At 42.4% G+C, this 13,579-nt stretch overlaps 1 protein-coding gene across 9 annotated transcripts in view; it reads right to left on the reverse strand.

The window, feature by feature from the left end:
• Positions 1-13,579, reverse strand: part of SHROOM3 (shroom family member 3) — a 197,804-nt gene that overhangs the window by 24,707 nt on the left and 159,518 nt on the right. For all 9 annotated transcript variants that reach the window (XM_077143094.1, XM_077143092.1, XM_077143090.1 and 6 more), the window contains 2 exons: positions 9,179-12,401; positions 2,701-2,777 (listed from right to left, as the gene is read on the reverse strand). In XM_077143094.1, the coding sequence (XP_076999209.1) occupies positions 2,701-2,777; positions 9,179-12,401 (3,300 nt within the window). The remainder of the gene's footprint in view (positions 1-2,700; positions 2,778-9,178; positions 12,402-13,579) is intronic.

The raw sequence follows: 13,579 nt of genomic DNA on the forward strand, positions 1-13,579 counted from the left end.
ACTGCATGGAACCCTTGTGGAATATTATATATTGCCCTAGGTGTTCTTTAGGATTGCCTGGAATGGTCCTGATTGGGGGTAGGCAGGTAATGATAGGTAGAAAGTTCTACCTGAAGCTTGCATAACAGCAACCTCCTGAGTAGCCTCTAGACTTTATCTGAACTCTCTCTGCCACTGTTACTTTATTAGTTACACTTCTTTTTTCCCATTTTGGTCAAGATGGTAGGTTGCTGAATTTGAATGTTTTATTTACAACATTCTCTCAGCTTCCTAGGGTTTTCATATCTTAAAAAAGAAAGTAAAAGAAGGGTGAAAGTCTCACCTAGGGAGCTAATAAACATTACCTATTGAGAAGGTGATTGACAATAATGTATAAGAATGGTGCCTGGTGAAAATGGTCCTCTAGGTTCCCAGGAAAAATCTAACAATTTCTAATATTTGTCTTACTGTGCTTCAAAGAAGATAAAAGGAAAATGAAACAAAATAGACATATAGCAAGAATGCCTGCCTGTTATGCAAGAGTTAATGTGAGGATAAAAATATTTCTAGCAAATCTGCTATAATTTGTAAATTCCATCTTTGTAGTTCCCTGGCTACATGCAAGTCAGTCTGGAGAGCAGATGGCACTTTTCATTTTGCATATCTGACTCCCCTGAAGGAGCTGTGACTCAGTCTCAAATCAAATCAGACCAACAGTACGGAGCCTGCCACAAAATCATCGAAGTGCCAGGCAAGGATAACACAGCATACGGCAAGGAAAAGACCGCAAGAACCAAATTAGCTCACAGATCTTTATTTTTTCTGTATTATAAATGCAGATGGTTGGACAAAGGCCCATCTCTCTCTCTCAGATGTACCGCCTGCTGCCATCACACACCGTTTTCATTTAGAAACAGGTTCTTTACCAAGACTTCTCAATATCTGAGATTGGCTACTCTGAGCTTTTTGGTAGTTTTCCAAAAATATCTATCAGAGACTGAGAGGCAGGAGGTTCTCTGAGGATGCTCTTTATTTCCATGTCTTATTCATATTGGTGACCCCAGCACTTGGTACAGAGTACGTGCTCAGTAAACAAATGATGTCTTTTCTGCCCTACTGCTCTTCAGACTGTAGGTTAAGAACTATTTTTAAACTTAGCATCCTTTAATAGCACATGAAGTAAACTGGAATCTGATGTCTTAATGACTAATTTGGGAATATTCATTTTATTTATTATACTTACATCTTGAGGATTTTTAATATCACTAAACAGGCAATAAATTAATACTTAACCTTTAGCAATATAGCCCAATAAACTTTGATGTAATACTTTTAGTTTATATTTGATCTTCCTAGTCTATAGGAATCATACAAAAATTATCCATTTTTGAGGGTAATACTTGAGTTAAACTCTTAGTTTGGTTGAGATGGCATTTTCTTGGTGACTATTTTGTGATTTTCAGGTCTATTTTATAATAGGATCTGAGAGGCTCTTACAGAGTCTGTTCATACGTAAACAGGAATCTTAATACTCAAGATTTTAGGGAGCAGTATGTCTCACCTTTGACTTCAGACAAGTTCTCTTGCTTTTTCAGCAGTGCTCTAGTTCATTGTTAATTTTTTCCTTATCGTCTAGCTTTTAATTAATGTACTGTAATTACACAAAGCCCTCAGCCTCATCAGGAATACCTTCTTCACATTAGATACAGCTGCAGGAGCAACAGCACAGGGATGTAATTAATCACAAGAATAACATGGAAGGTTGCTCTTGGCAGTGAAGTAAACTAATGCACACTTCCTGATCATGTTGGTAGCTTCTACATAACAATGTTAGATTGAGTTACTGAGAAGGTGAAAAAAAGCATATATATATAAAGAGAAACAATGATTGGGTGAAGTATAAGAAAAATTAAGGAAATGACTTGAAAAACCATGGAAGGTAGTAAAGAGGGTTTCCATGTAGTATCATCATTAATAACCCTAGATTACAGCAGACAGCTTTAAGATGCTGCACTAAAACTACATATAGCCATGAGGTTCACGGGAAATTCTCTGTGCAAATTTCTCCTTTAAGTTCCATGTGAACAGTTCAAATTTATTACATTTTATATAATAGTATATATTATATATAGATTAGATTTTCCAGCATATATTCCCTACATATTTAATATATGATAAAGGTTTCCATTACATTTTTCCAAGTAGAAGAAATGATTTTGATGACAAACCATTTCAAAAAATGACTTTCCTGCTACTTTCTATCCGTAAGTATCTATATATGATTTTGAGCTTTATTCTTCTTTACATACTTTAAGTACTGCTCTGTGAAGTTGTTCGTGAAATGCTCATTCTTTCCCTGGCACTTAAGTCAAAAGACCAGATTCTTTGGGCACAGAACTCGTACAAATAAGCTAATATGAGAGGAGCACGTGTGAGAGTCATAGGAAGTATATGAAAAGAACGTCTCCATTAATTATTCTTACCAAAATTTTTTAGATGTCAACCCATTTCCTCAAGACCTATTTTGTTCGAACAAATACCATTCTTAGAAAAAGTCATTTAAAAATACAAAATAAAAGTTCCCCACAACCTAGACAAATTGAAACAGCAGCACATGGTCCATTGCAATTATCACAGCATCATATTTCAATTTCTTATGGGGAAATAGTGTAACTGCAGCAGCTTTCCTAAGACAGAGGCCATTATATACACACTACATACCTAAGTCCAGGGCCAGCCAAATGGCATGGATCCTTCCCAAGAAGACGGAAGCCACCATTTTCCCCCAAAAGCATATCCTTGAAACACAAGAAAGGTACAACATTACTATCAATAAGCAGGTATTTAAATGTACAAGGGGGTGGAGGTAGAAAGGAGGAAGAGCATTTATTAGGAACCCTGATCAACAGGTACCTTGGAGATACGCTGACATAACTTCCCATTTCATCCTCAAAGCCCCAGGAAGTATTACTAATCCCTCTGCATTGATGAGGAGTTGAGCCCAAAGAGGTTAACATTCCCAAGGTCACAAATAGCAGAGCCAGGATTTGAAACTCGGATCTTTCTCACAGGTGCCTCCCCTAACACAGATGTTTCCTGAGATGTCTGGTAGCATCCAGGATTCAAAACAACTGTAATACATGAAATATGATAATGAAAATCAATTTGAAGCACCAGACTTCTGAAATGGCAATAGGGCAATTTCGGAGATGACAGGAAAAGGACAGTTTATTGAATTTTGTAAAAAAAATCTCCACTGTTCAGAGTTATAATTAGAGAAAATCTGGATCTGGTTTGGAATCAGGTTGAAATAAATTCTCTGTGGGAATATCATACCCACGTGTGGTATCTGTAACTCTAGGGACTTTACAGGGATAATTTTTGTTTTAAATATGGGTATTTACTTTGTAGTGAAAAGACCAAATGTCAGTTTTAGATGGTATAAAATTTGGCCATGTGTTCTGTCCAAAGGACGCATATGCATTTCACCCCTTCTCTTATTTTTTCTGCTCAGATAGTGGCAGAGATAATAATAAGCAATAAAAAGAGCCAAAGGTGGTAATAGACTAAAGAAGAAACAAACACCTGGATATCTCTAATTGCAGCTATCCCGTATTGGGTATATATATTGTGCGCCAGATACTCTACTAAGTAGTTTACAATTGACAAATTGTGTGCAAGGAACTGTTTCAGGCCCTAGACATTTCTTTTGTAATTTAATCTTTATAACAATGGGGGAAGGGTGGTCACTGCAGTTCAGATGGGTTAAGTATCTTGCCACAATAAATTAAGTGGAGGAGCCCAAGATCTTTCCATAGGCTGACTAGTGGCTGGGTTAGCTACAATTAGACTTGAATGCCTTGATAAAAATGAATTCCATGTGTTTCAGGTTTGCTCAGATAATTTATAGGGAATGGAGCGTCTTATTCTCCACAAACCATATGATCCTTCTAAGTTCTTTCCCTAGTCTGCCTCTGTCTGCAGACATGAATGTACCACTTTGCCAATAATTAACTGGGAAAGCCTCCAGGGCCCATTTGAGCTCCTAACCCAGTAAAGTTTGAATATTATTTTCCTTTTATATTAAATTCATTCTCTTACTGAAATGCAAAGAATGTAACTTCTGTTTTCACATGATTTGGTCCCTAATATATCAACCTTGACTTGGTATTCATGTGAGTTTGCATAAATAAAAGAAGTTAGATCTGGTAATATGGAATTGAGACAATTTTCTCCTGTCAATCGAAATACCATTTGGATAGAAGATTTTTCCTTCTGTAATAATACCTTCCTAACCTAGAAGAAGCTGAAGGAGGATAAATCCCTGCTGTGTTTACTTGCTTTGATTTGGGCAAATATTCACTATCAAAGATGCCTTGATTTTCATTAAACTGGTAGGAAGCATAAAATGCTTATTATGACAATTTAGGAAAAAGGAGTATCTATGGGAGAAATACCAGGTATAAAATTGTGTCAACAGGTACTTGTTAATTCTAATTTATTTTTATTATCTCAAAACTCACTTAAAAATACCCCAGTTTGGGCCATAGTACATCAAGACAACAATTGACAGGTTTAAGGTAGTGCCAAATTTCTCCATGGTTCCAACCTTGCTTGTCCCTTGTTACATTAATATTGGGTTGTTTGGGTATTTGAGCTTATGACCACTAGTGTAAAGCATATCTTTTCCTGCATTCTTATTTGTTCGTTCAACAAATATTTATCAAGAAACTCAGTTCTAGGTTCCAAGAATACAATGGGCAAACAGAAAGGTCCCTAACCTCATAGGGTTTATGTTTTACTGAGGAGAGATAGATAATATCAAATAAAATACATTATATGATCTTGGATGAAAATGTTATGAAGAAAAATAAAACATGATTGTTCAGTTCTTATTCTTCATTAAGCATTGCATGCTTAATACTGTAACCTAAAATCTACTGAATCCTAATATTCACTCTTGCATTTGGTTCTGAGTTAGATCTCCTAATATCTCTGTGACCAACGAAACAGGAAGATAATATCCATCCATGATGAAAACTATGGATTATTAGTTTTGAGACTCTACTAAAATGAATTAGAAATACAATTATAAAGTGTTATTTAAATGTAATAATAATAATCAATAAATATTAAAATGACATCAGGTCACTGGCTGATGATATTTTCAAATGGAAGATGTTAACTTACTTCCCTTCCAAACCCTCTCCACGGCAGCCGGTTTTTTATTCAAGGAGGCAGTATGGAGTACACTGATGTAAAGACTCTACAGTCAGACTGTTTGGGTCACAATCTCACTCCACACTACTTCAGGCAAATTTCTTACCCTCTTTTTAGCTCATTGCTCTCTTCTTTAATATAGAGATCATAAACATATCCCAATATGTTGCATCACCAATAGAGCTAGATTTATTAATGTTGTCAGCTACTGATTATCAAGTTCCTACTGTGTACCAGACTCTCAGCTAGGTATGTGTTACATTTATTATGTAATTTAATCCTCAGATAATCCTATTCAGTAGAATATATTATCCATATCAAACCCATGTTTTTCTGATTGTCCTCTCAGCTCTTCCACTCACTATCCTGGTGAGGTTAAAAATTCTCAGACTTTCAAATTCTTCCTTATTAGGATTTTCTAATAAAGCCTCCAAATAATGCAGTGACTGTGAAGTAGAAATTTCAGGCAGAAGTAGGAATAGAACAGGAGCATTCTGACTCGCAAGAATTAATTTCCATACTTAATTCTTAGCCCCATCCTCAGACTTCACTTCCATTGCAGGTCAGAGGCGTGCCTGGTGGTTCCTTTCCTACCTAAGATGATATTAGAAATTCACAACCATGTTGGCACAGGGGAAAACACTCTTCCATAGCCCCTTCTCAAGTTCTGCTATTTCCCGTGAAAGAATCCAACTATTTGGGAAGCATTTATAGAGTATGTATTGAAGAAAACCTAAAGGAAGAAAATGAGGCTCATGCCTTTTTGGGGTTCGCAGTTGCAAAAAAGTAATGCAAAAAAGTGACACAGACATGAAGAGTGCAACACAAAATGCTCAAAATGCTGAGACAGGATTTATACTTATTAAACACTTAATGATTAGCACATAGTAAAATTTTAATTGTTGTTAGCTATTTGTCACTTCACATTTTGTGGGAAGTTGATTCTGTTATTTATGCCCATGATTGAATGGGTGCTTGTTGAGAGGTGCTAAAAAGGATTTACAAACTGCATACTTCAGAATCAAGCCTACATCCAACATTGTGGTTCCATGCATTGAGCAATTTCCTCAGCAATTAAATATCATTTATCACACCATCAAATGATGAATACGTTATGTATCAGAAATGAAGGTCCAGGTGGCAACAGTGTCAGAGTTCTCACCTGCCATGCCAGAGACCTGAGTTTGTTTCCCAGTGCCTGCCCATGTATAACAACAACAACAAAAAAGGCTTGAAGAAATGAAGGTCCTACAAACAAAATGACACTGGCCTCCAACTCGGCTTCTGAAAAAAAATTTCCCATCAGAAATCATACCTCATCAAAGAATTTCTTTTTTATAGCCTTTTATTCCTTTTTATATCCTCTGTTAGATTTTAGACCTATGGAATGAATATATGCAAATTTCCATCTCCAAGAAAAAAATGTTTGGATATTTTTCTGTAGTTTTGGAGATGGCCACACACCTGAAAAAGGTTACGTTTTCCAAGGTCTCAATAGAAGTAAGCGGAAATTGGCAAGAGGGTGATGTACCCTCAGGTTCCACCACTAATATCCATTTGTTTCACAATTAAACTTCCCAAATGAAAAGGAATTAAAGGAGAGGTGATGGGAGGCAATATGTTTCAGAGAAGAACAAAGCTGGGTAAGGAGAGGTCCAGTTAGGCTGAGAATTTGAGAAGTTCTGAGGCTCTAAATTGTTTCAGAATGACAGTCTTCTGCAGTTCTTATTACAGGCTCAAGAATGAGCAATTTTCTTACCAAGAGGAATAGGTTTCCACGATGATCTTGTTTTGAAAGCAGAAATTGTCCTCACTAAGGGACTTCTCAAAAAGGAGCTGAATCCTTGTCCAAAGTTTGTAAAATCCAGCTCTATTAGCATCTGGCTGGCAGGAGCAAACAGCATTTCTTGGGGGATATTATGAACTAAGCTAGCGCCAGATATATATTCTCCATATTTTGGTTTTAATTCAGACAGATCGTCTCTATGCCAATAAACTTCTTAGAGTTCTCTAAAGCTGGGATGAAAAAATTCTTTTTTAACATGTTCTCCAAAACCTAATGATAATGGTAAAGTTCTTGGAATTTATTCAAATAAAAAAAATACAATTTCTTAAAATAATAACCACAATAGTTGAATGATGAGGCTAGTTATGCTTTGTTTTGAACTACTTCTACAAATAATGTCGGTGATGGATCTATGAAGAGTATGCAAAGAGCAGATCCTGCCATGGCCAGGTCTCTGTTCAGGCAAGGTCTGGTTGCTGTGTAGGAGGATGGGAGAGGGAGGCTCCAGAACACAGTCCCAGCACAATTACAATCTTGGGACGATAACCTATTTTCAGAATTTGTGGGAGCAAAGCAGTATAGAAAAATATTTTATTTTGCAATCTTTTTCCCTTTTGGATTCATATTTCTCAAATTAAACACTAAATTACTGTAAAGTGTGCCTAAATATTATTCTGCATTCAATTCTGTCTTTCTAAAAAGTCAAGTGATATGAAGTGTTCAATTGGGATTTGGAGGACTCTCTTTACTTCACTATAATATCCATGTGTTAGCTCTGTTTCCCAACTGAACAGGCTTAAGAAATATTTTAGGATGATAAACAGTGTTCATAGCTATTCTACCAATACCTCACCAGAGAAAAATGGCATCTAGTGGGGAATAAACAAGAGAAGATGATTTAGTTTTCACCCAAATGTATCTATTTTCTTTAAACCACAGGCAGAGAAATTGAAAAAATGTTTGGATAGCATTGTTAATAGGACACCAAAATCCATCAAGCTAGCTGAAACTGCACATTATATATATGGATTTTTAAAATATTTTAGTGACAGAATGAATGGAATTAGTTCTATGCTTCATTCTGTGGGGAGGAAAATGGGTATCGAGCATTGCCTAAATAAATTTGTACGGGTTTATAAGGGGAGAAAATGTTTCCAGACAACTCTAACCAGAAAAAATCTCAGAGGAAGCAGATCACCTCAGATAGAATTAATCACTTTCTCTCCCCCCCACCAATAGCATATTATTGCTGCTGCTTTTTTATATATAAATTCGTATTTCCTGCTCAACTGTGAACCCTAGAAAGGCATGGGCCTCATTTTCTTCCTTTAGGTTTTCTTCAATATATACTCTATAAATGCTTCCCAAATAGTTGGATTCTTTCACGGGAAATAGCAGAACTTGAGAAGGGGCTATGAAAGAGTGTTTTCCCCTGCGCCAACATGGTTGTGAATTTCTAATATCATCTTAGGTAGGAAAGGAACCACCAGGCACACCTCTGACCTGCAATGGAAGTACAGTCTGAGGATGGGGCTAAGAATTAAGTATGGAAATTAATATTCTTGCGAGTCAGAATGCTCCTGTTCTATTCCTACTTCTGCCTGAAATTTCTACTTCACAGTCACTGCATTATTTGGAGACTTTATTAGAAAATCCTAATAAGGAAGAATTTGAAAGTCTGAGAATTTTTAACCTCACCAGGATAGTGAGTGGAAGAGCTGAGAGGACAATCAGAAAAACATGGGTTTGATATGGATAATATATTCTACTGAATAGGATTATCTGAGGATTAAATTACATAATAAATGTAACGCATACTTAGCTGAGAGTCTGGTACACAGCAGGAACTTGATCATCAGTAACTGTCAACATTAATAAATCTAGTTCTATTGGTGATGCAAAAAAAGTGACGCAGACATGAAGAGTGCAACACAAAATGTTCAAAATGCTGAGACAATCTCTATTTTATGAATAAAAAAAGGCAAAAAGGTACTCAGCAATTTTTCCTTGCTTTGCAGTAAGAGACTTCCTAAAGTGACTCCCCCTGTCTCACACCCACCTGTAAGATTACCAAACAGGGGCATTGAGAAAGAAATTGCCTCATGAAAACAAAATGTTTTCATGATTTTCTGATTCTAAAAGGAAAACTGAGCAACTAGAGCCGAAGGGGCAGTGCTGGGTCAGGACACGTACCTGTCGCTTGTCTGCCGTGGGGGATGACCTGGACCGCACGTGGACAGGGACAGCCAGGACATCCGAGCGCTCCAGCAGGTCCTCGGCTGACTTTGACTTCTCAGCCCTCCCGGCTGCGGCCCCCCAGGAACCTGGCTCCCCGGGAGTCCTGTCCACCCTAGGGTCGCCCCGAGGCCCACAGTTAGCTTCACCGAGCAGCGCGGCCCCAGCGGGCTCCCTTGGGGGCTGCTGCTCCCTGCGCCGACGTTCCCCAGCCAGGCGGCTACCCGCGAAGGAGCTGCTGCGATCACGGGAGCCCCGTGGGGTCTCCCCCTCGCTCCCCGCGGCCGGCGGGACAATCTCCTCCCTGTGGGGCTGTAGGCTCGGCTCCCGCAGCGAGCTCAAGCTGGAGGCGGAGACGAGGCCCAAGGCGTCGCGCGCTGCGGGGCCGCCCTGGAGATAGGCGCTGTGGGCACGCTCTCGCAGCGGCCTGGGCTCCTGGGGGCCGCAACCCGAGGAGGGCCTCTTGCCAGTCTTGCGCTGAATGTAGTCGGCCAGGGCGCTCTGCTGGAACTGCTTCAACTCCGGCCCCGACAGGCTGAGCGTGGAGCAGGCCTTGCCCTCGCGCTCGAAGATCCGGCGCCGGTCGGCCACGGTGCTCTCCGGGAACCGCACAGTCTTCTTCCGCAGGCCCACGGGCGCCGGCTCAGCCTCCTCCGAGACCCCCACCTCGTTCATCTTCTCAGGCTCGGAGTAGGAGCGCTTCTTCTGCTCGGTGGTCAGATGCCGGCGCGTCCCTCTCCTGACGACGGGGATCGCGGGCAGGGCTGAGTCGCCCTCGGCCGGGGTCACGCTGTGGCGCTCACGCGGCGCGTGCGGGGAGGCCGAAATCGGTGCCTCCTCGGGGTTGCGCAGCCCCACGTGGGCTGAGGCAGGCCGAGGCCTCCAGGGCCTCGATGCCGCGGGCGCACCCAGTTCAAGGTCCCGGCGACGGAAGGAGGTGGCCCCCAAAACCCGGGACTGAGCGTCCTTGATGCTATTCCTGTAGGCTCGGCTGAAGGGGGCGTCTAGCAGAGGCGACTCAGGAGTGCTGGGCCTGTTGTCTGACTCCTCGGCTTCGCTAAACAGCTGAAACGTGCTCTGGCTGCGGAGGAGGCGAACCTCCCGCCTTGGGGGCTCACTGCCTCGGAGTGGGGGCCCTTGGCTGCCGTCTGCACTCCTCCTCAGCTGCTGACCCGACGGCTGCCTGAGAACCTCTTCCAACTTGGCCTTCCCGTTTTTGAAGCGTTGCTCCCCGTTGCCTAGGAGTTCAACAGATTCAGAAAAGCGGTTATCGGCTCTCGTCTCCTCAAGGTCATTCCCAGAAGTACTGGAAGTGGAAAGTGTCCTATTGGGCCTACAGTTATAGCCACAAGTGGAGCTGCCCACACTTGGGGGTCTCTGGTTCCCTTGCTCTCGCTGCTCGATCTTGGAAACCTTCTCCAGCACTGAGCAGTGTGACTTCCCGTACGGAAAGCACGGCAGTGCTGAGGCACTGCTTGAGCTGAGTCTCCTCCGGCCCAGACTGGATATCTGCTGGTGTGGTGGGGAGGAGGGCTCTTCATAGCTTGGGTCTGAGCTGTAGAAAGAGGCAGAGCCACTGGTTCTCCCCTCGGGCCTTGGATATGAAACTGGCCTGTCCAGATAGCTCCTGTGTTCAGGAACAGCTTTCCTTCCAGGGTCCTCAGCCTTGGTGTTAACTGTAGAGGCAAGCCTGACATCAGCATATCCCTCCTGGGTTCTATCTCCTAGCTCCAGGCTGCTGTGCCTTCTTAGACTCTCAGGAATGTTCTGGAGAGAGGAAAAAACCAACTTGGTCTTGCCAAAGTTGCCTGGCAGGCTCTGACCTGGGCCTTCTTTCTCTTGCCTCCTCCAGAAGTTGGCATTGTGGTCTTCATGAAAATCAGCTACTGGGGGCTCCAGTGGCCTGGAGGATCTCTTGTCCTCACCCACCTGCCAGGCTTGAGTCTGAAGGGTTTGGGGGCTATGGTGATTAGAATATAGTCTGTGGCTGTGGGGGCTCTTTTTCTCATTAGGATGTGGGCTGTTGCCTTGGGGAGATGTGAGATGTTTATTCAGGGAGGTATCTTCCTCGTTTTCAGGCACTGCTGGAAAATGAACTTTGTAGGGGATAAACTTGGCTGTAGTTTCTGGTTTCTTCTCTACTGGAGACAGTAAGTCATGTTCGTGGAGCTGGGAGAAGGCAAACCCAGGCCTGCTAGACCCATTTTGGTTTCCATTCTCATCTAAGGTGGCTGTCTTATCACAAGCTCCCTGAGGGGCTGTATATCCACTCTCCTTGACCAGTGCAGGGTAGAGCATACCATTACTGCTCATGGAAGGCTGGGGCACCTGGGCAAAGTGGGGCTCCAGGGAAGGCACAGGATAAATACCAGTTGGGAGCAGAGGTTGGCCAGGCTGAGCTCTCTGGGTATAATTATGCTTGGGCTTCACTGGAGGGCTATTTTCTGGACTCTTCTCTAGTACAGTATGCAGCTGTTCCTCTATGAATGGGGATTTCAGAAAGCCTGAAGAGTTTCCCTGAGGCCGACAGAACCGTTTCTGATCAAGGCTAGAGCAGGAGCTGGGACGCTCATGATGCCGGATGGCTGCATAACTGTCACTCCGAGCCGGGGGCAGGGGTGCACCCATTTTAGGAGGCAGGTTGTCAGTAGCACTCTCCAAGGAACTGGGGTACTGCTGGCTCCAGGATGGGGCTGCCACTCCCTTGCTCCGAGGAACATTATGCCATTTTTCATAGCCCTGGCCATCTGCTGATGTTCGGGTCTCTTGGCCTTGCAGAAGCAGGGCTGAAGAGTTCACTTCATACTCTGCCGAGACTCCCCTCCGGGTATCATAGACTGTCTTGACATAGCGAATGTCTGCCTGCCTCATCCCTTCTAGAAGGCCACCTCGAGTAGAAGTGGTGTCCATGGAGCTTGAACGCTCCCGACCAGATATTGCAGGGGGTGGATACTCTAGGACGCTAGAACTGGTGGAGAAGGAGCTGTAAGCTGAGTCTCTCTTGTTATGGAGGTGGCTGAGCTGGTCAATGCTGTTTGTGGACTTGGCAGGGGAAAGAAGATGGCAAGGTAGGTACCCCCCACTGGGCTCCAGGCTCTCCATGCTCCCCTGGGAGCTGCACTGGTCAGGGCTCTGCCTCAGATAAGCATGGTCGTAGCTGGAGAGGTCACTTGTAGAGGAGCTGGAAGAAAGCGAGACAAAGAAGTCAGCACCACCCAGCTGTTATCATTTAGCAAGCTTATAGACACAAGAACCCAGCTTATAAATGTACTCTTGTGTAAGATGTTTAGTTCTTTCAAGGGTAGGTAAAAAGGGCCATATTTGGACTTTGCTTGGCTGCCCTGTGTGTCATCACCAGGAGTAACTGTCCAACACTGTAACCCATGTGCCTCTTACTAATCACCCAGGCTTACAAGAAGAACAGGGAACACAGAGAAAGCCAGGGGGCCTTTGGGCACAAGCACCATATTGTTGTGATTTGCTTTGTGCTGAAAATAACATTCTGCATGTGCCAAGAAACGAAGTGGATGGGATGGGGGAGTGGGGGAAGAGGAGAGGAAAAGGAGGAAGAGTGACTGAGACTGAAATTTTGCATCTGTCAGGGCTGTTTGTGGGAAGAAAGAGAAAAGCTTAGTAAGAGACTAGGCACGAGACCTGGTGAGGGAGATTTTGTGTGCACGTGTATGTTTTCAGTTAATATCTTTCCTTTTTATGGAATTGAAGTCTACACGCTGGCAATCTTCCTGGAATCTGAAGTGCATTAGAGACGATTTGTTTGTGATAAGAAAGCAAAACACAAAACCCAATGAGTAATACAGAAAGAGAAATTAGACAGAGGCAGAAAAAGCTGATGAGCAAGAGAGAAAGGAAAGGGGAGGGAAGCTCTATAAGAACCCCTAAACATGGGAGGACTCTTATGTGCTGGGATGCCATCACCTTCAGATGACTTCCCACGTCTGAGCAAAATCTCCTCATGTACATTTAAGAGGGGAAAAAACCTCCTGATTTACAAGCTCCCCTAGGGGGCTTTCAGAACCAGGCAGAGGGCATGACTCTCAGTCTTCACATTACCCACTCCAGTAATTTTCCTCAAAATTACTTATATTAACTTTATTTATAAATTAAAAATATACACCACCCAGCATATGTTGGGGGAGGGTAGCCAGAAAGGAATAAATGCTTCAAAAATGAATCAGCAGTCTCCATATTCCAAAAGTTTGTGACTCACTAAAGAATAAACACTAAGAGGTCTTGCCTAAGATTCTCTGTTTTTAAATGAATAGGCATTTAAGGATAATTAAAGTTCATGAAGCTATTATTATTTCTAGAGTGCAAAGAAGTAAATATGGTGTCCCATTG

This window comes from Tamandua tetradactyla, chromosome 24 (assembly GCF_023851605.1).
Source record: "Tamandua tetradactyla isolate mTamTet1 chromosome 24, mTamTet1.pri, whole genome shotgun sequence".
NCBI classification, from domain to species: domain Eukaryota; kingdom Metazoa; phylum Chordata; class Mammalia; order Pilosa; family Myrmecophagidae; genus Tamandua; species Tamandua tetradactyla.